At 43.3% G+C, this 27459-nt stretch overlaps 1 protein-coding gene across 1 annotated transcript; it reads left to right on the top strand.

The window, feature by feature from the left end:
- Positions 1-417: 417 nt before the first annotated feature.
- On the top strand, positions 418-24803 carry LOC141098051 (zona pellucida-like domain-containing protein 1). Its single transcript, XM_073585639.1, has 10 exons — positions 418-505; positions 582-808; positions 7922-8109; positions 15361-15433; positions 15572-15669; positions 18929-19015; positions 19120-19279; positions 19649-19733; positions 21651-21686; positions 24730-24803. The coding sequence occupies exons 1-10, from the start codon at positions 418-420 to the stop codon at positions 24801-24803; spliced, it is 1116 nt and encodes a 371-aa protein (XP_073441740.1).
- The last annotated feature ends 2656 nt before the right edge of the window (positions 24804-27459 follow it).

The following is a 27459-nucleotide window of genomic DNA, read 5'->3' as shown; positions in this document are numbered from 1 at the left end:
TGCCTCCAATACGGCTCGTAGTCTTTTTTTTTTTTTTTTTTCCTTTCGCTCATGCAACCTAGATCTAATGTAACAAAATTAAAGCAATTGTTCTGCTGCATCTGTTATTTATGAAGGCTTCTATCATAACATTGGACCTTTTTTTGCATAAAACTTCCCCAGTGCGTGATATACACCAACTTAACCATTTCCTTTTGTCTTGTTGTACACCAAACTGGACTACAAACACCAATTTTTAGCATACAAAATGGTATAAAATATTCTAACCCTCATTTGCATGTATTTTTATCGTGAGTATTAATTTATTAAAATTTGCAATTTTCTCGTTTTCCACCATTTTATATCATATTCACTATCAATCCATAAATATAAGAATGTATTCTCAAGGGTATATTTTGGTATTTGCAGATTTTGAAAATGTATCTCGGCATAATCCTGCTCATATTCTCGTACTTGCAGCCCCATAATTGCCAGTCATGCTCCCCAGCATATAACCGACTACCGGGTAAGATGAACCCTTTGCACCGGCGGTTAATATGAGTTGGATGTTATGTAAGCCGTATTTATGGTTTTTATTTTAGAAAACAGTGACTTATCGGTTGCGTGCGGATCCACAGATATTCAGCTGTCCATAAATGTCTGCCCGGTTTATTTTGCCAATTTTCTTCCCAATGAGCTTGCCTTGAATGGAAAACATAACTTAACAGAGTGCAAGGGTCTCATGGATAACTCAACAGATGCACCAGTCTTGAAGTTCACCCTACATCTCGACGGTTCTAGTAGTAATACTTGTGGAAATTTCATTAACGTGAGTACCGATAATATTGAGAAGTCAGAAGGTTATATTTTTTATTTTTCTTTCCAGGAAAATGTTCAATGTATTAACAGTTTGAGCTCAGATGTAGCCAAACTCAGTTTATGGGACTGATAGATATAGCCATCCAGGGGGTCCTATAGAAGAGAAAGGAGCGGTAGCTGAGCATGTGCACCAGTACTCCACTCACACAGGTGATGTTGGTACCTATGGGGTCCAAAATGACTGGACCTACAGCAAAATGAATCAATTTATCACTCATAGGCCGGAGTCACACTTGCGAGTGCAATGCGAGAAACCGCGCGGGTCTCTCGCCTCAATACCCGGCACTCGGGACCGGAGTGTGCGGCTGCATGTCTTTCTATGCAGCAAAACGCTCCAGTCCAATCCGCCGGTGGCAGTGCCGGGTATTGAGGTGAGAGACTCGCACCCTCTAAAGGGGGTTTTTCATGTTGGACATTATAATTAATATATGTAGTATGAAACCCCTTTTAAGGGGGTTGTTGCATACTTTCAAAAATGAAGGCGTCAACACATGCGCAAGTGCGCTTAATTTATAGAACTCCTATAGTAATGAATGGTGGGAGCAGAGCATGTACGGACCCAGTGATTGAGATATGACCCAGGGATTGAAGCTTGAAGAGGACAATTTGCATATTCCATGTGCCTTCTGGGAAAACCGAAGAGTTTCCCTCAGCAAGAAGATCGCTAGGTACAGCCAGGACAAGCTGCTTGGAAAGCATCGCCAAACCGCGCGAATTACAGCGCGCAAATTTTTGCCTGTAGGACATTATTGCAAGAAAGCTTGGCTGAGTATATTACACAAGAAGGAAAACACAGCAGATTACACAGAAAGGTTACACACAGAGATTACACAAGAAGGAAGACACAGCAAGTCAGCAGGATCTAGGCAACATGGCAGATGTGATAACCTACATGGTGAGTTGCAACATGTGCTCAGCGGCGGACTGGAGCACCTTGGGCCCACCAGAGAAAATCATTCTTGGGGCCCACTATGTAGCTACATAGAAATAAATACAAGACCACCAATTGTGTAGTAAAACACACTAACATCAGGGTATAATATAAGGTAGTACACATCTTAATTATGTAGCAGGGGTTTGGGTAGAATCATAGAGGGGTAGCCCCCTCATAGAAAATAATGTAGCCCCCTCATAAGATATAATGCCCTCTCTCATAGAATATAATGCAGCACCCCACAAAATGTAATACAACCCCCTCCTAAGGTATAGCACAGTCCCCACTATAGAATATAATGTAGCACACTCATAGGGTATAATGCAGCCCCCCATAGAGTATACTGTAGCCCCCTCATAGGGCATAATGCTGCCGCCTCATATAGTATGATGTAGCCCCTCCAGAATATAATGTAGTCCCCTTAGAGAATAATGCAGCCCCAACATAGAATATTATGCAGCCCCCTATAGAGTATACTGTAGCCCTCTCATACAGTATGATGTAGCCCCCCAGAATATAATGTAGTCCCCTGAGAGAATAATGCAGACCTACCACAGAATATAATGCAGCCCCCATAGAGTATACTGTAGCCCCTCATATAGCATGATGTAGCCCCCAGAATATAATGTAGTCCCCTGAGATTAATGCAGCCCCTCTCCACCCCATCATTGTCCTCCTCACCACCTCCATCATTGCCTTCTCCCCCACCACCCCGTCACTGCCCATTCCACCACCTCAATCATTGCTACCTCCCCCACCACCATCATTGTCCATTTCATCACCTCCATCACTGCCTCCCCCACCAATATCATTGCCCATCATCTCCATCATTGCCTCCCCCGCCATCATTGCCCATTTCATCACCTCCATCATTGCCTCCCCCCACCACCATCATTGGCCATCACCACCATCATTGCTTCCCTCTACACCATCATTGCACATCACCTCCATCATTGCCTCCCCCACCATCATTGCCCATCACCTCCATCATTGCCTCCCCCACCACCATCATTGCCTCCCCCACCACCATCATTGCCTCCCTCACCACCATCATTGCCCATCACCTCCATCAATGCCTCCCTCACCGCCATCATTGCCCATCACCTCCATCAATGCCTCCCCCACTGCCATCATTGCCTCCCCCACTGCCATCATTGCCTCCCCCACTGCCATCATTGCCTCCCCCCACTGCCATCATTGCCTCCCCCACTGCCATCATTGCCTCCCCCCACTGCCATCATTGCCTCCCCCCACTGCCATCATTGCCTCCCCCCACTGCCATCATTGCCTCCCCCCACCGCCATCATTGCCTCCCCCCACCGCCATCATTGCCTCCCCCCACCGCCATCATTGCCTCCCCCCACCGCCATCATTGCCTCCCCCCACCGCCATCATTGCCTCCCCCACCACCATCATTGCCTCCCCCCACCACCATCATTGCCCATCACCTCCATCATTGCCTCCCCCACCACCATCATTGCCTCCCCCACCAATATCATTGTCCTTCCCCACCACCCCTCTAACACATACACAGCACCGCATCACTCTCTCACACTCACACACAAAGCACCACATACACACAGACACACAGCACAGCTCACCTCCCTGCAGCAGCAGCACATCCCGGCAGCCTCTTCCTCGCTTACAGCTTTCTGTCTGAGACAGCGTGCTGGATGATGACGTCATCCAGCTGGGCTGTCTGAGACAGGAAGCGCCGGGCAGGAAGCAGGGGAGGTGGAGGGTGGCACTCTCATCTGCAGACTCCAGTGCACCCACAGGCACGCTTGTGCACAGTTCACCGCTTAGAAGTCGGCAGTAGCAACAGGTGATGTGAAAGAGCTGCTGCACTGCTCACATAATTTGCAGAGCTTGCTGCTGCTGGCTATAGAATAGAGTGTGCGCAGGGCAGGGACTAAAGAAGGAGGCTGGGGCCGTGGCCAATCGGAGGATTCTCCGGTGTCCCGGTGCCTCAGTCTGACCCTGCATGTGCTACATGTTCACAGATTGACCAGAAGAAGAATCCAACTTCACCTGCCAGAAGTGTAGACTACTGGCCCTTTTAGAAGAAAAGCTGTGGTGTCTGGAAGAAAGAATTGTAACTTTGAAACTTATCAAAGAAAATGAAGACTTTATAGACAGAACAGAAGCATTTCTACTGGTCACAGAAGGTAAAGAAAGTGAACGTCCGAAAGCAGACAAGTGGAAGCATGTGACCAAAAGAAGCAAGAAGACGATAGAGACATCACCAACCACTCAACTGAGAAACCGATACCAAGGCCTTGTGGAGGACGAAGATGGCACACCTAAGGGTGAGGCACTACCAGCAAGGAAAAAAGAAAATAGGACACAACAACACGCAGAAGTGACAACAAAAAGTACAGCCAAGAAATGAAGAAGAATGGTAGTGGTGGGAGACTCACTACTGAGAAGCACAGATGCAGCCATCTGCATACCGGACATAACCGCAAGAGAAGTATGCTGCCTCCCAAGTGCGAAGATCAAGGATGTGACCGATAGGATACCAAAGCTCATCAGGTCCAAGGACGTCATCCACCCATTTCTTCTGATACATATTGGCACCAAAGACACGGCAAGAAAGGACCTACTGACAATCTGCAAGGACTTTGAAGAGTTGGGGAAGAAAGTAAAGGAACTGGATGCACAGGTAGTTTTTTCTGCATGGCACCAGGAGATGGAACAGGATCCTTGATGCGAACAACTGGCTAAGACGATGGTGCTGTCAACAAGGATTCGGATTCCTGGACCACGGTGTGAATTACCTGTACGACGGACTCCTCGCCAGAGACAGACTACATCTCAACAAACCTGGGAAACACTCATTCACCAGAAGGCTCGCTACACTCATCAGGTGGGCGTTAAACTAGAAGAAGAGGGGACGGGAAGAAAAACATTAGACTTGAACATGAAGCCAGAAAATATACTGATGAAGGAGGATATGAGGTGCGGAAAAGAAGACCCAAGACAACATACTCAGAAGGGAGGTAAGAAAATTTCTAAAACAGTCCACAGGGAGGAGATTGGAACAAAACAAAATCCTCTAAACAGCATGCTCACAAACGCCAGAAGCCTGACAAGATGGAAGAACTAGAAGCAGAAATATCTACAAGTAACTATGACATTGTGGGAATAGCTGAGACATGGTTAGATGAAAGCTATGACTGGGCAGTTAACTTACAGGGTTACAGTCTGTTTAGAAAGGATCGTAAAAATCGGAAGGAGGTTTGTCTTTATGTAAAGTCTTGTCTAAAGTCCACTTTAAGGGAAGATACTAGTGAAGTGAATGAAGATGTCCAGTCCATATGGGTCGAAATACATGCAGGGAAAAATAGTAACACAATTCTTATTGGGGTCTGTTACAAACCTCGAAATATAACAGAAACCATGGAACGTCTACTACTAAGGCAGTTAGATGAAGCTGCAACCCGTAAAGAGGTCTTTGTTATGGGGGACTTTAACTACCTGGATATTAACTGGGAAACAGAGACCTGCGAATCCCATAAAGGCAACAAGTTTCTGCTAATAACCAAGAAAAATTTTATCTTTCACAATTGGTGCAGAAGCCAACCAGAGTAGCAGCACTTTTAGACCTAATACTATCTAATAGACCTGCCAGAATAACAAATCTACAGGTCGTCGGGCATCTAGGAAATAGCAACTACAATATTGTACAGTTTCACTTATCTTTCGCTAGGGGGACATGTCAGGGAGTCACAAAAACACTTAACTTTAGGAAGGCAAAGTTTGACCAGCTTAGAGATGCCCTTAATCTGGTTGACTGGGACAATGTCCTCAGAAATAAGAATACAGATAATAAAAGGAAAATGTTTAAGAACATCCTAAATAGGCACTGTAAGCGGTTTATACCTTGTGTGAATAAAAGGACAAGAAATAGGAAAAGCCCAATGTGGCTAAACAAAGACGTAAGCGGGGCAATTAACAGTAAAAAGAAAGCATTTAAACTGCTAAAGCAGGATGGCACCATTGAAGAACTAAAAAACTATAGGGAGAAAAATACTTTATCTAAACTAATTAAAGCTGCCAAAAAGGAAACAGAGAAGCACATTGCTAAGGAGAGTAAAACTAAACCCAAACTGTTCTTCAACTATATCAATAGTAAAATAATCATAAGCGAAAGTGTAGGCCCTTTAAAAAATTGTGAGGAAAGAATGGTTGTAGATGACGAGGAAAAAGCCATGAGTACTAAGAGAGCTAAGTAATGTAATAGACAAGCCATTATTTCTTATATTTACGGACTCTATAGTGACGGGGTCTGTTCCACAGGACTGGCGCATAGCAAATGTGGTACCAATATTCAAAAGGGCTCTAAAAGTGAACCTGGAAATTACAGGCCAGTAAGTCTAACCTCTATTGTTGGTAAAATATTAGAAGGGTTTCTGAGGGTTGTTGTTCTGGATTTTCTCAATGAGACTAACTGTTTAACTCCATTTCCGCATGGGTTTATGAGGAATTGCTCCTGTCAAACCAATCTAATCAGTTTATATGAAGAGGTAAGCTATAGACTGGACCAAGGTGAGTCATTGGGCGTGGTATATCTTGATTTTTCCAAAGCGTTTGGTACACAAAATGAGAATGCTGAGTCTGGGGGAAAATGTGTATAAATGGGTAACTGGCTTAGTAATAGACAGCAGAGGGTGGATGGTATATTCTCTAGCTGGGTCGCTGTGACCAGTGTGGTACTGCAGGGGTCGGTGTTGGAACCTATTCCCTTCAACATATTTATTAACGATCTGGTAGAAGGTTTACACAGTAAAATATCGATATTTGCGGATAATACAAAACTATGTAAAGCAGTCAATACAAGAGAAGATAGTATTCTGCTACAGACGGATCTGGATAAGTTGGAAATTTGGGCCGAAAGGTGGCAGATGCAGTTTTACTTTGATATTGTAAGGTTATACACATGGGAAGAAGGAATCAATATCACCATTACACACTGAACGGGAAACCACTGGGTAAATCTGACATGGAGAAGGACTTGGGGATCCTAGTTAATGATAAACTTACATGGAGCAGCCAGTGCCAGGCATTGGCTGCAAAGGCAAGCAGGATCCTGGGGTGCATTAAAAGAGGTCTGGATACACATGATGAGAGAATTATACTGCCTCTGTACAAATCCCTGGTTAGACCGCACATGGAGTACTGTGTACAGTTTTGGGCACTGGTGCTCAGGAAGAATATAATGGAACTAGAGCGAGTACAACAAAATTAATAAAGGGAATGGGGGAGCTACAATACCAAGAGAGATTAGCAAAATTAGGATTATTTAGTCTAGAAAAAAGAAAATTGAGGGGCAATCTTATAACCATGAATAAGTATATAAGGGGACAATGCAAATATCTCTCCAATGATCTGTTTATACCAAGGAAGTTGACGGTCACAAGGGGACATTCTCTGGGTCTGGAGGAGAGAAGGTTTTTCCACCAACATAGAAGAGGATTCTTTACTGTAGGTCAGTGACAATCTGGAATTCCGTGCCTGAGGAGGAGGTGATGGCGAACTCAGTTGAGGGGGTCAAGAGAGGCCTGGATTTCTTCCTGGAGTGTAACAATGTTGTATCTTACAGTCATTAGGTTCCTTAGAAGGACATAGATCTGGGGATTTATTCTGACGGAATATAGACTGAACTGGATGGACAAATGTCTTTTTTCGGCCTTGCTAACTATGTTACTATGTAACTATGTTACTATATTACTATGTAACTATGTGGCTATGCCCGAAATGTCTGAGATAGGACTACCCCATCATACTGGACATACAATAAAGCACCCTAGAGAGCTGTGGCGCATAAATGTGCCGAAAGTATTATAATAGGCTAAGTGATTACGAGAAGATCAGTGGGGTCCTGACTACTGGGAATCCTCACAGACCCTGATAAATAGGCTCTGAAATACGAGTCACCATCGTTCCAATCATTCTCCCTAGGACTGCCGGATATAACCAAGCACAGAACTGTATTGAACCAATGGCACAAATTCATTTCAAAACCCATTTTTCAGCAGTAGTTGGTGCTCTACTGATCTGCAAGTTATCCTTTAGATGGTTTTTATATTGGAATTAACTCTTTAATATGACTCTTTACCTTCACAGATTATAAATGAGGTTGGCATAGGTCAATTCAGTGCGTATTCAAATGTCCAAGCAGTCAGCATCTCGGGATTTGTGGATTCATTGCCAATAGCCGAAATGGGACTTGTGTCTTACAGCACAAACCTATACTACAACTTTTCCTGCCACTACCCTCTGCAGTACATATTAAACAACACCGAGCTGTTAACGTAAGTATGTGGACACTTTTTATTTATTCTGCTCTTATGTAGACGTGATGGTTCAATTCTCACCTTGTCTTTTTGAAGATGCACCTGTGCAATGGATTGCTAAACGTAAATAACACATGATAAAAGTTGGCAATGATTACGTTATTTTCCCATCCAAAATAAGTGTCACATGCTGATGTGACCATAGCCAGCGGACAAAAGGGATAAGATTCCTTGAGCCTCCAGCATTTAGAAAACCTCTAGAAATGGGTGTTCTAACCTGTATCCTGGTATTTCTGGTTGCAAGAAAAGGTTCCTGCAGCTGTTGGAGAGGACAGGGAGCTTCTGACAATGATGCTTCTTAAATTTCACGTCACTTGTCTTATCTATTGCATTTTTTCTAGGCTGTATTGTGCATAAATATGTGACTTCAGATTTTGTATTAGTCTAGCCTGATGAAGAGACCTGAGTAGTCTCGAAAGCTTGCAATGTATTACCATCTTTTCAGTTAGCCATTAAAAGGTATCAACTACTGAGGACTCTCAATCCTGAATATTTTTCTATCTACTAGCTAACACGGTACAAAGATATACATCTTTCCTGTATCTAATTGTCTAAAAGTTTTTTCTAATATCTAATCTGTGTCTCCTCCCATTCAGTTTCATCCCATTGCTTCTAGTCTTTCCTTGTGCAAATGAGAATAAAGATGATCCTTCTACAATGTGACAGCCCTTTAGATATTTGTAGACAGCTATTAAGTCTCCTCTCAGTCTTCTCGTTTGCAAGCTAAACATTCCCAAATGCTGCAACCTTTCCTCATAAGACAGGGTTTGCAGACCGGTCACCATTCTGGTCGCTCTTTTCTGAACTTGCTCCAGTTTGTTGATGTCTTTTTTAAAATGTAGTGCCCAAAACTGGACACAATATTCCAGATGAGGTCTGACCAAAGAGGAGTAGAGGGAAATAATGACTTCACGTGATCTAGACTGTATGCATCTGTTAATACATCCTAGAATTGCATTTGCCTTTTTTGCTGCTGCATCACACTGTGGACTCATATTCAGTCTGTGATCAATTAGTATACCCAAGTCTTTTTCACATGTGCTGTTGCTTAGCCCTATTCCTCCCATTCTGTATATGCTTTTTTCATTTTTATTGCCCAGATGTAGTACTTTGCATTTTTCCCTATTAAAAACCATTCTGTTTAGTTGCTGCCCACTGCTCCAGTTTATTTATATCTTTTTGAATCCTCTCTCTCTCTTCTCTAGTATTAGCTATCCTTCCTAGCTTTGTGTCATCAGCAAATTTAATCAGTTTACCCTCAATTCCTTCAACTAAATCGCTGATAAAGATGTTGAACAATACAGGGCCCAGGACAGAGCCCTGTGGTACCCCACTTGAGACATTCTTCCAACTGGATGTGCAGCCATTTACGACCACTCTTTGGGTCCGATCACTAAGCCAGTTATGAATCCACCTAACAGTTGCCTTGTCCATTCCCTACTTAGTCATTTTTTCAATAAGGATTGTATGAGATACTTTGTCAAATGCTTTGCTGAAGTCAAGATATACTATATCTACAGCATTTCCTTGATCCACCCAATCAGTGATTCCGTCATAGAAGGAAATTAAGTTAGTCTGACATGACTTATTAGTTACAAGCTCATGCTGACTCTGTTTAATCACTTCATTCTTATCCAGGTACTGACATACATGTTGTTTAATAATTTGTTCAAAGATCTTTCCTGGTATAGAAGTCAGACTCGCCGGCCTATAGTTGCCTGGGTCCACCTTCTTCCCCTTTTTGAAGATAGGAACAACATTTGCTCTTCTCCAGTCTTCTGGGACTTCTCCTGTTCTCCAAGAATTTTCAAAGATTATGGAGAAGAACAAGTTAATTCCTCTATTATTACATCTGATTTATTTTCATACAAAAAACCTCAGTGACCTTAACTATCACAGCATCACGAAGTGCAGTGGTAGACCAAGTGCCACATTTAAGGCCCCCATAAAGATTAGGCTAAAGTAGACAAAACCCACTGAATATCAGTGGGATTACGGAAGTTTCCAGAGCAGTTGATGTTTGAGAAGATAAGGATCTGGAATTCCAATAGTCGATCCTCTTATTTTGCTGGCAGATAAGGAGAATGCAGCTTTCCCATAGACTGGAATTCTCAGCTAAGCCCATTCATTGTGTGTATGGAGAAGTGGGGGGATAGCTGTCAGCAGAATGATCATTCATGCCACAGCTATCTCTCTTCTCCACAACACAAGCCTTGTTGAAATGGCACCATAGATCACAAATCATCAGCTTGTAGTTAGTTCAGCATTGATGTGAACCACCATTTGGATTTTGTGATGCTATTATTTAAGCACGATATGGTTACATTATTAAAACGTAATATAAAGTCTAAATGGTTCATTTCCAATCCATCTAAATTACCACTGGTGTATAACACCTTGTCCCGTTGCCCCCCCCAGTGTATAACATTTGGCCCAGTTGTCCCTCGGTGTCTATCATGCTGGCTGTCTTTACTTATCATGTGACAAAGCGGCCGATGGTGTAGAGCACACTGATACCAGCGCGGTCCTGTAATAGGGGCTACCGGGGTAACATATACATTCATGACATTTCTTCTTCCTGAATTTTCCCGCATCACCTGTGGCATACCACATTGTCAGCTCCAGCACTGGGCCCCCCACCCATCATCGCACGTTTGACTGCATCAGCATCCTGGATGCCAATACAGTTGAAAGCAATAATGGAGGTGGGAGCATCAGCTGATAATCCATCCTCCATCATTCATCCTCTGCATCTTACATCTCAGAGCAGTAGGCATGATGCCATCACTACATGGCGCCTGCTGCCCTGAGATGTGCGGGTTCTTCAGAATGCTCATTGCAGGGACTGAAGCAGCAGGGGAACTAGAAGAGGCGAGTATTGTATTTTTTTAAATCAGTGAATACATTGTGGTCGCCATTATACTGTATGGAGGACTATTGAGAGTGCATTATACTCTATGGATGACTATGGGGAGTCCATTATACTATATTGAGGAATATGGAGAGTGCATTATACTCTATGGAGGACTAAGGGTGCACTATATTATATGGAGGAATAAGGTGAGTGGAATATACTGTATGCATGACTATTGTCAGTGCATTATTTACTATATGCAGGACTATGGGCAGTACATTATATACTATATGAAGGACTATGGGGAGTGCATTATACTATATGAAGGACTATGGGGTGCATTATACTACATGGAGGACTATGGGGTGCTTTATACTATATGGAGGAGGGCTATGGGCAGTGCATTATACTATATGCAGGACTATGGGGAGCACGTCATACTATATGCAGGACTATGGGGAGTGCATTATACCATATGCAGGAATATGAGATGAAAGACTATGGGAAGCATTACAATAAATGGAGGACTATATGATGTACATTATACTGCATGGAGGACTTAGGAGAGTGCATTATACTATATAAAGAACTATGGGACAATATGGAGGACTATGGGTAGTGCATTATAAAATAAGGTTGGACTATTATACTATATGGATGATTATAGGCCACATTATACTATATGGAGGACTTAGTGGAGTGCATTTTATTATATGGAGGACTATGGGGAGTTCATTATACTACATCGATGACTATGGGGAGTTCATTATACTATATGGAGGACTATGGGACACATTATACTATATGAAGGACTATGGGGAGTGCAATATACTATATGAAGACTGTGGGACACATTATACTATATGGAGGACTTAGGGGAGTGCATTATACTATATGAAGGACTATGGGACACATTATAGTATATGGAGGTCTATGGAGTGCATCAGACTGTATGGAGCACAATGGGGTGAATTATACTATATGGAGGACTATGTCAGGCCATTATAATATTTGAAGGGCTGTATAGGGTCAATATACTGTATTCAAGCAGTTATACAATGTAAAGGTTTGTGTGGGGTCCATTGTTCTGTGTGGAAAGCTATGTGGGGGCCATTATGCTGTTTGCAAGGCTAGTGGGGGCCATTATTCAGTGTGGAGAAATGTGAGGGCCATTATACTGCATGGAGGGCTCTGTAGTGGTCACAGTTGGGGGATCATACGGTGTTGGGATCACCATACTGTGCAGGGGAAGTTGAGGTTGGGTACAATAGGGTCATCATGCTGTGCATGTGGAGGGTACTTTAAAGGATTCACTGGGGGGTATCGTACAGTGTTTGTGGGGCACTTTTGTAGGCATCATACTTTATGGGTGCAATGAAAGTGGAATCTAGGGCTTCAGTAGGAGGAACATTACTTTTGTAAAGGCTGCAAAGTTATGATATACAGTGGGGAAAAAAAGTATTTAGTCAGTCAGCAATAGTGCAAGTTCCACCACTTAAAAAGATGAGAGGAGTCTGTAATTTACATCATAGGTAGACCTCAACTATGGGAGACAAACTGAGAAAAAAAAATCCAGAAAATCACATTGTCTGATTTTTTTTTCATTTTATTTGCATATTATGGTGGAAAATAAGTATTTGGTCAGAAACAAGCAATCAAGATTTATGGCTCTCACAGACCTGTAACTTCTTCTTTAAGAGTCTCCTCTTTCCTCCACTCATTACCTGTAGTAATGGCACCTGTTTAAACTTGTTATCAGTATAAAAAGACACCTGTGCACACCCTCAAACAGTCTGACTCCAAACTCCACTATGGTGAAGACCAAAGAGCTGTCAAAGGACACCAGAAACAAAATTGTAGCCCTGCACCAGGCTGGGAAGACTGAATCTGCAATAGCCAACCAGCTTGGAGTGAAGAAATCAACTGTGGGAGCAATAATTAGAAAATGGAAGACATACAAGACCACTGATAATCTCCCTCGATCTGGTGCTCCACGCAAAATCCCACCCCGTGGGGTCAGAATGATCACAAGAACGGTGAGCAAAAATCCCAGAACCACGCGGGGGGACCTAGTGAATGAACTGCAGAGAGCTGGGACCAATGTAACAAGGCCTACCATAAGTAACACACTACGCCACCATGGACTCAGATCCTGCAGTGCCAGACGTGTCCCACTGCTTAAGCCTGTACATATCAGGGCCCGTCTGAAGTTTGCTAGAGAGCATTTGGATGATCCAGAGGAGTTTTGGGAGAATGTCCTATGGTCTGATGAAACCAAACTGGAACTGTTTGGTAGAAACACAACTTGTCGTGTTTGGAGGAAAAAGAATACTGAGTTGCATCCATCAAACACCATACCTACTGTAAAGCATGGTGGTGGAAACATCATGCTTTGGGGCTGTTTCTCTGCAAAGGGGCCAGGACGACTGATCCGGGTACATGAAAGAATGAATGGGGCCATGTATCGTGAGATTTTGAGTGCAAACCTCCTTCCATCAGCAAGGGCATTGAAGATGAAACGTGGCTGGGTCTTTCAACATGACAATGATCCAAAGCACACCGCCAGGGCAACGAAGGAGTGGCTTCGTAAGAAGCATTTCAAGGTCCTGGAGTGGCCTAGCCAGTCTCCAGATCTCAACCCTATAGAAAACCTTTGGAGGGAGTTGAAAGTCTGTGTTGCCAAGCGAAAAGCCAAAAACATCACTGCTCTAGAGGAGATCTGCATGGAGGAATGGGCCAACATACCAACAACAGTGTGTGGCAACCTTGTGAAGACTTACAGAAAACGTTTGACCTCTGTCATTGCCAACAAAGGATATATCACAAAGTATTGAGATGAAATTTTGTTTCTGACCAAATACTTATTTTCCACCATAATATGCAAATAAAATGAAAAAAAAAACAGACAATGTGATTTTCTGGATTTTTTTTTCTCAGTTTGTCTCCCATAGTTGAGGTCTACCTATGATGTAAATTACAGACGCCTCTCATCTTTTTAAGTGGTGGAACTTGCACTATTGCTGACTGACTAAATACTTTTTTTCCCCACTGTATGCTCTTCTGTGACCTGCTGAATATTACCATATTTTTTGGACTATAAGACGCACCGGACCATAAGACACACCCCAAATTTTCAGAAGGAAAATAGGGAAAAAAATAATAATGTGTCAAATGGGGGTCCATCTTACAGTCCGAATTCAGCTTACCAGGGAAGGGTTCTGGCACAGGTGGAGGAGTAGTCACAGGGCTCATTCACTGGTCCAGGCTGGTGTGGTGGCGGCGGCACTGTGCTGAGGAAGGTTGGTTGTGCTGGGGCTGGTGGGCTGTGCTGGGGCACTGTGCTTTGCTGTGGCTGGTGTGCTGTGCTGGGGCAGGTGGGCTGTGCTGGGGCAGCTGTGTTGGGCTGGGGCAGGTGGGCTGTGCTGTGGCACTGTGCTGTGCTGGGGCAGGTGGGCTGTGCTGGGGCAGCTGTGCTGGGCTGGGGCAGGTGGGCCATGCTGGGGCAGGTGGGCTGGGGCAGCTGGGCTGTGCTGGGGCAGCTGGGCTATGCTTGGGGCAGCTGTGCTGTGCTGGGGCAGGTGTGCTCTGTGGTGTGGTGGTGGCGGCGGGCTCTGCTCCTCTGCAGGGGCGGCGGCTCCGATGCAAGAGCAGCGGCTCCGCCGGCATTTCCTCAAAGCCCGGAGGCCCCCGCACATCCGTTGCTGGCTGCTGCCATGTTGCGGTGGCCTCCGAAACATGGACGTCGGGAAGATGGCCGCCGATCCGGGGACGGCGCATGCTCAGGTTCAGATCTCGTCCCGAGATATTGAGACGAGATCTCGTTGCCAAGATTTTGAATCTCGTCTCCCGAGATCTTGGGAAGAGATCTCAACCTGAGCATGCACCGTCCCCGGACCGGAGGCCATCTTCCCGGCATCCATGTTCCCGGAGGTCACTGCAACATGGCAGCAACGGATGTGTGGGGGCCTCCGGGCTTTGAGGAAATGCCGGCGGAGCCCCCCATGGAACACAGAGAGCCGCTGCCCCTGCACTGGAGCACAGCCTGCCGCCACCACCACACCACAGAGCCCCGCGGCTCCCGCACCAGCCACCAGCCATGGTCGTAAGTGAGTATACTGCGACCATAAGATGCACCCCCCACTTACCCCAAAAATTTTGGGGGAAAAGAATGCGTCTTTTGGTCCGAAATATACGGTAATTATAATTTTTTTTTTGGGGGTGGGTCCAATTGTAACATCTGATATGGGCCCCATGATTTCTATGTATGCCCTTGGCTGGCGGATATCTAGTGTGTGTTGCAAGCTTTACGCTTTTTCCTATTAAACCTTTCAATTATGTCTGTTCATTTTCAATAGTTCCTTTGGAGCGGTGGCCATTAACAACAACAGTGGCAGCTTCATCAGTACACTCCGGATGGGGATTTTCACGGTATGTGTGACCAAAAGTCATCGCAAAACTTGTCAGTAGTCTTTTTTTTTCTTCCAATTTCTTAGATTTCACCCAAGTGTTTTTGGCAGTGTATAATTGTACGATTGTTAATTAGACCATATACATTGTTCATCAAAGGATGAAAACTTCACCACAGAAGCAACTGCAAATGGCGCCACTTATGAACTGAAGAAGAAAATATATGTGCAAGTAGCCAGTAACAACACAGCTATGAGGTACAGTGTGGGTTCATCTGATGAATGTGTAATTTCTTAATGTTGATTTTTAGTTACATCGTTTCATTGTCCACTATATTGTCACCAAGATTTTTCCAAAGGTATAGGTGACTGGGCTACTCCAAAACGTTGGGCCCATTTAGACAAGTCTATAACCGAGAACTAGAGTTCCTAGGAATGCTCAATTGTCCAATTATTGGCTTTTATTGGCTTGTCTAAGGCCTCTTTCACACATCAGTTTTTTGCCTTCAGGCGCGATCCGGCTTTTTTTTGTAAAACCGGATCCGGCAAAATGCAATGCCGGATCCAGTTTTTCCCCATTGACTTGCATTAGCGCCGGATCGTGCCGGATGGCATTGCGTTTCATCCGTTTTTTGCCGGATCCGGCAACTTGTCTCATTCCGGCGTCTGGAAAAAACGGCTACTGTAACGTTTTTTGTCTCCGGCGAAAAAGCCGGAAGCGCCGGATCCGGCGCTTCCAGCTTTTTGCTACAATGAAAGTCTATGGGCGCCGGAATGCGCCGGATCCAGAAAAAGACGGATCCAGCCACCGGATCCGGTTTTTTTAAGTCTGCGCATGCTCAGATCCAATTGGCCAGCCCCCAGGAACAGATATAACCTGCTAGACGGATCCAGCAAAAAAACGGATCCGTTTCTACAGTTCTCCAAAATTTATGCCGGATCCGTTTTTTCTAAAAATAGCCGGATCCTGCCTGACGGCAAAAAACTGATGTGTGAAAGTAGCCTAAACAAGCCAATAATCTGCTGACAAAAGAGGAAACCACTCATTCAACAGGTGAGATTATTTTTAAGTTTGCCTTAGGCCTCATTCAGATGTCCAATTTTTGTGTGCGAGTGCTATCCGTGCTCTTCAATGATAGCCTTCATACCCATGATAGTCTATGGGGCCATCCACTTGTCCTATTTTTTCCTCAGACCAAGTGGTCTTGGGCAAATATTGGAGCCATGTCTGATTTTGAGCCGCGGGTTAGATCAAAATCGACAATGCATGTCAACGGGACTGTGAAAAAATTGGACAGCACTTGGATGAAATCCGAGTATGGTCTCATTTTCACGGACTGTCAGAGTGGAGAAGGTGGAGGACCTTTTTTCTTAAATTTCTTCACATACGAGAAAGTCGGATAACACTCAAACGACACTCGGATCAAACTCTGATCAAAGTCTAATCAAAATAATTGATCCTATTTTCTCTCATGTGAAAATAATCGGACATGTATATGAGGCCTAAAAGTCATCATTCTTGGCAGTGTAAACAGGACATGTGCTGCCTGTATAATCTATGTTCTGTTGGCCAGTCTAAATGGTCTATTAAGTCATCGCTAATCAGCTAATATGTAGCGAATTGGCCATCGTTTAACGGCCGTGGTTGGGCAGTCTAAATGGTCCCTAACTCTAATGGTACAAGGTGAATTTTATGTTAAGCGTGCCAAGCCATCTTGCCTCTTCCAGGTAAGTGCTGACGATTAGGGCTGACGACCTCTGTAGCCTCTGACCAACTGGTTGCAAAGGAACCACCTCTTGACAACTCTATGGAAAAGACTTTGGTTGTTAGACAGTTTATCCCTAGAAACCAGCTTGTCCAACAAGATCTAGCTCATGTATCCAAACCTTGATTGGGAACATGGAGCACTTCTCAAAACCTAAACCTTGACTAAATCTATGATAAGTCGATGGTGTCCACTGATCGTGAATCCGTAGGATGATGGTTTCTACTGCCTAAGGCTGGGTTCACATGTGCAGTAGTTATCTCCATCTTTTGACAAACACAAATATAACGATCCAGTACAGAACCCATTCAATTGAATAAGGATCAAAAAGTCCTAAAAGGTTTTCTGTTTGACTGTTAGCCAGCTAAAATGTAACTAAAAACAGTTAGCAACTGGATCCAGTTTTTCAACAGTGAAACATTTGGGTCTTAGGGAAATGAATCTTAACGGAAGGTCATCTGTAAAGTCATCCACTAATGGATCAGTTATTTTAGCACTGTGCATATTGTCAGGTAGGCATTAGTTAGCGTTCACATGGGCAATACGATTTGGTCCAAACGTGCAGTTTTATTACTTTCATAAAACTCCAAGGGATTCAAACAGAACAGCCTCTTCTGGGCACAAAGGTATCACAGCAAATAAACAGATCATTCAGCAGGCACATATCACATTTGTCAATGCAGGCTAACCCAAACACATTACAGTGGTTTCTCCAGGAGCAAACTTTATACACAGAAGAGACACCTTCAACCTGAGCTCCAGCAGTTTCCAGCCCCAAACAGAAGTGTTCAACTCCATGTAGAGTGCACACTGAACAGACTGCAGCTGCCACAAGTTACTCTGCAGCTCCAACACACAGACTGCTCAGCTTTCCTAGCTGAGCTGAACAGTCCTCATTCAGAGAGAGACCCAGGCTTGTCTTTCTCCCAGCTACAGCTCACATTTTGGCTGGTCACTTGACTACACTCAACATCACCAGCAGACTGAGAAATACCAGGTGAACACATGCCATGGTTCTTAGTCAAAGCTAGCCAAGTGCATCTAATCAGGGCATACAGTGCTAGAATTTAACCAAGTACTGCCTGGCTTTCTAACAATGCATAGAACACTAGAAAGGTGAAGAGATTCTTCCAGTAAAAACAGATCCGTTACAAATAAAACAAAAACGGATGTAAAACGGAAACCAAAGTGTACATCCGAAGATGTCAAGAGAGCCTAATCCAGCATAGATCGCTATCTTCAAAGTTAATAGCTAGTGATGAGCGAGTATACTCGTTGCTCGGGTTTCCCCGAGCACGCTCGGGTGTCCTCTGAGTATTTTGACGTGCTCAGAGATTTCGTTTGTGTCGACGCAGCTGCATGATTTGTGGTTGCTGGACAACCTGAATACATGTGAGGATTGCCTGTTTGTTAGGGAATCCCCACATGTATTCAGCCTGTGTAGCAGCCGCAAATCATGCAGCTGCTTCGACACAAACTAAATCTCCGAGCAATCCAAAATACTCGGAGGACACCTGAGCAATGAGTATACTCGCTTATCACTATTAATAGCGTTTCACTGTATTTGCAAAGATATTATATATCTTGGGTATAAATGTTGTAAATAAAATTGTTCTAATTTTTTAAACTTTTTGAGAATTTTTCTAAACAAAATCAAGTTAGAAAATATTCTTCTGGTGCGTCCCTGTATTTAATATTAACTGTGTGACAATTTTGCAAAATTAGTCTACAAATCTTTTTTTTTTTTCTAGCTACTATGTTAATCTGGATGAATGTTTAGCCACACCTGGCCCTATTATCACAGTTGTGGGAAATGATAGCTACTCCTTCTTCACAGGGTAATGTAATGCCTGTTTCCAGAGCTAAACTAACTAGACTGTAGCTACTATTGTACAGGAGGCATTACCTAATCTTCTGTGTATTTCATCTTGATTCATTACAGCTGCAACAAACAAAACAAGACAACCATTATTCAAAATGGGCAAGGCACAACTGCAAAATTCAGTTTTGAGGCATTCCGTTTTCTGCAGCACAGCGGTCAGAAAACATCGTCAATATATCTGCACTGCTTCACCCGCCTCTGTCTGGCTGATCAATGTACTGTAAGGGATCATCTATTGGATCATACTTATGTAATAGGGACGCATATCAGGTCTACATTATCCACATCTGTTGCTCAGTACACAAGCGCTTTATATTTATATCAATAAGCAGTCATGTCAGGTGGATTTTTAGTGTTTTTCACCAGAATTACCGGCATACACCAAGGCCTTCGTAAATGGAAAAGTATTCACATGTTCACACATAAAAAAATAAGAGAAAAATATAAAAAATGTCCAGTTTTAGAAAAATATAGAACAGCACTTCCTATTGCCTGTGTATATAATTTTGCATTTTAGGTATAGCGCTAATTTACAAAATGGGAAAATACTGATAGAAATATTTTAACAACATCCATATTTCCTGTATAGAAATGTACCGGCTCACGGAAAAGGAGAGAAGCTAATGCTAATACAGAGCAGGTGATGATTTCATCCGGACCCCTCTACATAACAGGTACATGTCTGCAACTGAGAATAAAGGGGACTCATCACTTCTTGGACACCAAACCACAACTTTCAGCTGACAGTGCTGCTCCCTTGCTTTCTAAAGGTGCCATTACTAGCCATAGCAGATTCTGGATTTTGCTTAAGAAGATCTTTAACTCCCCTGTATGTATAATAATTATGTTTTTGTAGTAAAGGAGATGGAGATGATCGGGAAAGAAATCTGACATGGTTAACGTACCTGAAGATAAGAGCTTGTAATGACATACTGTCCTATGGGATGTCAATTAAGTTCATTGGGCAGTATTGGGGTGAAACAAGCCTCTCTCCCTTTCCCTGTAAGGAGGTTGTTAACATACAGCATGCACAGTAATTAAAGGGTTTGTCTAGGACTAAAGCCCCGTATAATTCAGATAGTTGTCAGCCAAGTGATGTTTGGGCATCAGCTAATTTTCTCAACTCTGCCATACATAGGAGCACTCCTGTGTTCTCTAAAGAGACCTTCTGCTAGATTCCTGCCTCAACAGACTATCTCTCGAAGGACAAAAGCAACATCTGTCCTAAATCAGAAATAATGGATCCTTATCTCTCCCCACAATCTTCTGTCGGGGACCTCTATACACCCTAGACTGTCAGACGAACTTGTGGATATTAGCGGGTTTGGCTGACGTGAGTCTATTGTGTATGGTAGTCTTAAGATCCTTAGGATAAGTCATCGGAGAGGTGACATCAGACTTCCGGCACCTCCACCAGTTAGCCATATCCTGGTCCCGTGGCTGATGGAAGTTCACAGACAGTGTACAAAGCTCTCAGTTCCCATTCGCTAGTGATGGCAGTTTGGAGACCAAAAAGCTACAGATGGATCCTTTTGGCATTGGTGTAATAGATCATATGACATTATTTATAAACTTTTTTGCATGGGACACAAGTCCAGGACCCAGTGCTCGTCCAGTTGGTAAGAATTCTGTTCTGTATCTTCATATTAAGTACAATAAATGTGACACAACTAAAGCTGAACAGAACAGCACGTAAACAGAATCTTTTTATAGAAGTAATTACCAATCAGAAGCTTTTTGCTTGGACTCCTCGCACTGTTCCCTGCTGAAAAGATATCATGTGTCATCTTTTTGTGTCCTGGTCTAGACACATAACATAATCCGAAAAACCCAGGGTTCTCCACCAACTGTGTATCTTTCATCCACCATATTTAATTGTTTTTGCTTCCATCAGAATTTTACATTAGGAGTGTTCCCCAACATTTATTTTGGACTAAGGTATCCGCAGGCCACAGTATGTGCATAAAACTCATAGATTGGCACACACATTGTTAAAACAGGCGACGTAGTAAAGAGAAAAAAAAATTATGTGGGCACATAATGACCCAGCATATGCCAGGAGGACACTTTTTTTCACTGAAGAACTTTGGCCCAATGGTCCAGAAACGACTGGTAATTATGCCCCCCTATCAGTTATAAATACTTCTCATCTCAATTTTCAGAATTCCTAATACTACTTGAACACTTTTGGTAATTTTTCTGATAGTTTTTGCTGCATCTGCTCAATGACGTTTTCAGAGAAGAGGTGGCTAAAATTCCCTGGTATAGAAGACACTATAAAGGCACTCACAATTGGCTTTTTTGATTTACTTTTATTTTATTAAAGGAGTTTTTCTTTCACACCACCCTTGAAAATTGCCCACTGTGCCTAGTATTTATGTACTTTTAACATTAATCGTGACCATTTGTAATTCGTGACATCCTTGTCTGTACTGGATTATATCCTGAAAGAAACTATACAGAAAAAATATCCCAATTTTTCCTAGTTATTCATAGGAAATGTTAATCTCTAGTTAGCTACTAAGATAAAACAAAACATCTGTGTAATAAAATAAAGCACAGCATGATATTGGCTTTTATCTGTTTTGCAGGGGAAACGGGTGAAGGGTCTGTATTTAACAATGGTGGTACGTGTTCCTCTATATATTTTCCTATGTATAAAATGACACTATAACAGCTTTTCTACAAGGGTTGGACGATTTCCTTGATACACATAACATTGCTGGTTATAGTTAAATGAGTGATAAAATGTATACCGTATATACTCGTGTATAAGCCGACCCCCCTAATTTTGCTACAAAAAGCTGGGAAAACTTATTGACTTGTATAAGCCTAGGGTGGAAAATGCAGCAGCTACTGGTAAATTTCAAAAATAAAAATAGATACCAATAAAAGTAAAATTAATTGAGACATCAGTAGGTTAAATGTTTTTGAATATCCATATTGAATCAGGAGCCCCATATAATGCTCCATACAGTTCATGATGGCCTCATAAGATGCTCCATACAAAATACACCCTATATAATGCTGCACAAAGGTTAATAATGGCCTCATAAGATGCTCCATAGAATAATATGCCCCATATGCTGCTCCATAAAGGTTATGGCCCCATAAAATGCTCCATAGATTATGCCCCCATAAGATGCTCCATAGATTATGCCCCCATAAGATGCTCCACAGATTATGCCCCATAAAATGCTCCATAGATTATGCCCCCATATGATGCAGCTGCTGCTGCAAATAAAAAAAAAAAATGACATACTCACCTCTCCATCGCTGGGGGCCAGGTGCCGGTGTCACCGCTGGCTCAGGGCCCCGGCACCTGTGATATTCACCTGTCCCCGGTCCATTGCTGCGCCTGCTCTGTCTTCCGGGTCCTCTGTCAGTGACGTTCAGGCAGCAGAGCGCATGGCACTAACGACGTCATCGCGCCCTCTGCTGCCTGAACATCACAGCCAGAGGACGCAGAAGACAGAGCGGGAGCAGTGATGGACCGGGGACAAGTGAATATTGCATATACTTACACCCTCCTGGCGCGGTCTCTGCACCCCCCGCTTCTCCGGCAGCTCTTCCTTCCTTCAGCAGTCATGTGGTACTGCTCATTAAAGTCATGAATATGCACATATTCATGACTTTAACGAGCGGTACCACATGACCACTGAAGGAAAGTGTGGGAGAAGCAGGGGGGCTGCAGAGACGTGCCTTGGGGGGTAAGTATGACCTGACACTCCCGCCTCCCCGCCGACCCCCTGGCATATATGACCCACATATAAGCCAAGAGGGGGAATTTCAGTCAAAGAAATGCTGAAAATCTCGGCTTATGCGCGAGTATATACGGTAATTGGTGGCGAAAGGTTGAACTTGATGGATCGGGGTCTTTTTTTAACCTGTGTAATGATGTAACCAACTAATATACAGTATGTACAGATAATGCTAGAAATAAAAATATGTTTAAAGGGGAACTTGTCACTCCCCATGAATATGTAAATTTATTACCTGGTGTAAATGCTGCTGTTCTCCTGACTCCAGTGATGTTTTTCTTTTGTTCCAGCTCCTCTCCGTTCCAGAGATATGGCATCCTCTTCCCTATATATAAATCTTATCTATTTAGGTAAATGGGTGTGGTCCACAGAGGAGGGTTGAAGATCACATCCAGTTGACTAAATGACAAGATTTCTAATCAGGGAAGAGGAGGCCATATCCCAGGAATGAAGAGGTGCAGGAACAAAAGAAATATAGCGCCGGATTCAGGAGAACACTGGCAATTACATCGGATAATAAAATGACATATTTATGGCAAGTGACAAGTCCCTTTTAAAATATATGCTAAACTTGGAATTTGAAAACTACTGATACCAAATTAATTAGCACTTCCTGTCCATATGTACAGGTGCTTCTCACAAAATTAGAAAATCTTCAAAAAGTTAATTTATTTCAGTTCTTCAATACCAAAAGTAAATTTTGCATTTCATTTGGAAATTAAGGTCCCAGAGTGTGGAGGAAGAGTGGAGAGGCCACAATCCAAGCTGCTTGAGGTCTAGTGTGAAGTATCCACAATCAGTGATGGTTTGGGGAGCCATGTCAACACCAAAGTCAGCGCAGCCGTCTACCAGGAAATTTTAGCGCTCTTCATGCTTCCTTCTGCCAACAAGCTTTTTGGAGATGGAAATTTCATTCTCCAGCAGGACTTGGCACCTGTCCACACTGCCAAAAGTACCAATACCTGGTTTATAAACAACAGTATCACTGTGCTTGATTGGCCAGCAAACTCGCCTGATCTTAACCCCATAGAGAATCTATGGGGTATTGTCAAGAGGAAGATGAGATACCAGACCCAACAATGCATGCGAGCTGAAGGCTGCTATTAAAGCAACCTGGGCTTCTATAACACCTCAGCAGTGCCACAGGCTGATTGCCTCCATGCCTTGCCGCATTGATTCAGTAACTGATGCCAAAGGAGCCCTGACCAAGTATTGAGTGCATTTACTGAACACACATTTCAGTAGGCCAACATTTCTGATTTTAAAATAATTTTTCAAGCTGGTGTTATAAAGTATTCTAATTTACTGAGATAATGACTTTTGGGTGTTCATTGGCTGTAAGCCATAATCATCAAACATTAACAGAAATAAACACGTGAAATAGATCACTCTGTTTGTAATGACTCTATATAATATATGAGATTCACTTTTTGTATTGAAGAACTGAAATAAATCACTTTTTGGTGATGTTTTAATTTTGTGAGAAGCACCTGTACCTCGCTGTGACTTTATTGGGGTATCACTCACATAGGCCAGTGTGCCTATGTTTTGAACTAAATAGGAAGATATTAAAGTGTCAGAAAGAGATGTGTATTTTCATTGCATTTTAGAATTTTATTGGTCTTTCTAAAACGTTTTAGACAAAGTCATTCACTAAAAATAAAGCAAAAGTTTAAAACTATATTTTTGCAGAAACAACATGATTATTGCTATCAGTTTTGTCCTGCTATTACAGCTCAGCCCCCTTCACTTGAGTAGCTATAACCTGTAATACCAGACACAGCCTGCTGACAGGGGTGGCGCTGGTTCTGGGAAAAAAGAAAAACTCCCCAATAATTTGTAACTAATTGTTCCTGATTATTTTAGATTATTTAGATCATATTAATTTGTCTCTTTTTGTTGATTACAGGGACAAGTTTTCTGACCGGAAACCATGCAGGACTTGCTGTTGGTCTCATCATCGCTGCAATCATAAGAGCGTGATTCTAAAATGTCTTTAATGTTGCAGTAAATAAGAGAGCACAAAGCGTATAACGATTATACATACATTATAAGGATTGCATACAATGATAGACTGCTGATTGTACAGGAAGCTGATAAATAAATTGTAAACTGTGTGATTCCTGTGTAATAAAGCACAGATTAAATAAACATGGCTGAATATTGGGTCTGCTTCATGCTTCGCTCTTCCCACGTGTAAGGCTGGTTTCACATTAGCGCTTTTTAAGCGCACGCATGGCCGGGGGTAGTTCCGCCCCCGAGCCGGCTCTCTGCCCGGCGTGCCCGCCCCTTGCTTGTAGCGCCGCCTCCTAGCGCACAGCGGCGCCTGCGATCGGCGCACCCTATCTTTAGCATAGGGTGCGCAGATCGTGCGCAGGCCGTGCGCTAGTTGCGCTTTGACCTGCGCTGCGCACTTTTGACGGTGCGCCGTGCGTGCCAAAATCCGAAAAGTTTGATTTTGGCGCGCACGGCGCACCGTCAAAAGTGCGCAGCGCAGGTCAAAGCGCAACTAGCGCATGGCCTGCGCACGATCTGCGCACCCTATGCTAAAGATAGGGTGCGCCGATCGCAGACGCCGCTGTGCGCTAGGAGGCGGCGCTACAAGCAAGGGGCGGGCACGCCGGGCAGAGAGCCGGCTCGGGGGCGGAGCTACCCCTGGCCTTGCGTGCGCTTAAAAAGCGCTAATGTGAAACCAGCCTAAGAATAATGAATTGACTGATGCACATGACATCAAAACTGTCAAACTGTTATATTGTAAAGTGTTATTCCCAACATTTAAAATAATCACCTGTGCATAGGACAGGTGGCAGTAAATTGTTGGTCGGTGGGTGTCAGACTGCAGGGAACCCCAACGAGTCCAAGAACGAGGGTCTGAAATGTGCATTTGAGCCATCGCTCCATTCATTATTTATGTGTGTGCCAGAGATTGTCAAGTGTGGTCACCTCTATTTCAGATCATCTCCCTCTTTGTCTTACTTACTCTGTCCAATCTAGATCCGCAACCTTTGCGAGTTATAAACTCTTGGCTGTTCTGCCAGGCATCCTTACCATGGACCCGTCTCCAATTGATCACTCTGTTCTTTCTGTCACTTCTTTTTCTCTTTCCGCTAGCATCTCGCTATCTCTCAGCTTGGTCTCCTCTTACAGTTGGGACACCCTTGTCATGCGGCACTGCTCACATTAGTCATTAAGTCTTCTTTCTATGCACACTGGGCCCTTTCCAACCTCCTAACAGGAAACTGCCACTATCCCTTCAAGTTTGGCCCTTCTACCCAGGGCTAGTCCCAACCATTAACTCTTACTTTTTCTGCTGTCAAAAATACATCATTAAAGGGAACCTCTCAGCAGGATGAGTGCTGAGTAACTTACAGACACTGTCAGGTTGGCACCGTTATACTGATTAAAATGACAGTTTGGTTGATGAAATCTGTCTTGTGGTTGTTTAATCTTTATTTTCAGTTTTGAGATAATGATATGCTCATGCTGCGGGGCACTCTGTAGTGGTCTTCATGTGGCGCTCTGATTAGGTATTCATCAGTATTGAAAAAAAACAAACACCTGCAGTGTCTGCGCTGCAGCATGATCACGGTGTGATCAATCTTTTATATCATGCTATATATAAATTCATCAGAAAAAAAAAAGTGTCTGAAAATGGCACCTGCGCAGTAGCGGCGATCCGATAGCTGCTACTGTGCAGTCGCCAGCCCATTGGTGCCATCTTGCTAGAGAAAAAAAAGTTCCTCCTCCAAGATGGTGCTGCCAAGATAACTGCTTTATCAATTTTATCACACACGGAACAGCATAACCCACCCCCCAAAAAACCCAATTTCTGAATTGCTGACTTTTGTTCATGCTGCTTCCCAAAAATCAGAATAGAAAGCGATCAAAAAATGTCATGTGCCTGAAAATGGTAACAATAAAAATGTCAACTCGTCCTGCAAAAAATAAGCCCTGATGTGACTCTGTTGGCCGAAATATGAAAAAACTATAGGTCTCAAAATGTGGTGATGCAAAAATTAGTTTTTGCAATAAAAATCGTCTATTACTGTGTGACAGCAGGCAAACATAAAAACCCTATATAAATCTCACATCGTTGTAATCGCACCGACCCGAAGAATGTTGCCTAATCACTTATACCACACAAACAATGGTGTAAAAAATAAATAAAACCAATTCACCTGCTGTTGATATTTTTCATTCTGCCTCCCAAAGATCGCAGTAAAACTAGCCGCACATTTATCCTGCGCTCTGCGCTGAGCGCTTATGCCGGGTTTCTGTGAACCTGAAATATGGTTCTGAAATACGTGATTCAGACAGAACTTCTGGCAGAAGATTCCCTATAAAGAGGCAGATGGAGGCACGGCGGGCGTCATATTACCTGTGATCTGGTAGTGTCCATCGTTTTAAGATTGCATAAAAGCGCGGTCCAACACAGATTTGTGCACTTATGAAAAGGACACCTCTGAACAGAGGCCATACGGATTCCTGAGTAACTCTGCTGCCTCATTATAGTGAATGGATCCATTGGGGGTTTCATCTGTTCCATCACTCAGAGATTTAGATGGAAACTGGGCTGCATGGTGGCTCAGTGGTTAGCACTGCAGTCTTGCAGTGCTGGGGTCCTGGAGTCAAATCCCAC

This window comes from Dendrobates tinctorius, unplaced genomic scaffold (assembly GCF_039654945.1).
Source record: "Dendrobates tinctorius isolate UK_male_01 unplaced genomic scaffold, ASM3965494v1 ptg000086l, whole genome shotgun sequence".
Taxonomy (NCBI): domain Eukaryota; kingdom Metazoa; phylum Chordata; class Amphibia; order Anura; family Dendrobatidae; genus Dendrobates; species Dendrobates tinctorius.
This window is presented reverse-complemented; position numbering and strand designations above follow the sequence as displayed.

What these genes read in the sequence shown, in the direction of transcription:
- LOC141098051 (XM_073585639.1), top strand. Translation starts at nt 418, where the DNA reads ATGTATCTCGGCATAATCCTGCTCATATTCTCGTACTTGCAGCCCCAT. An exon ending in AGCTACTCCTTCTTCACAGG is followed by an intron (nt 19,016 to 19,119) that starts GTAATGTAATGC and finishes GATTCATTACAG; the next exon opens with CTGCAACAAACAAAACAAGA. An exon ending in GTCTGTATTTAACAATGGTG is followed by an intron (nt 21,687 to 24,729) that starts GTACGTGTTCCT and finishes TGTTGATTACAG; the next exon opens with GGACAAGTTTTCTGACCGGA.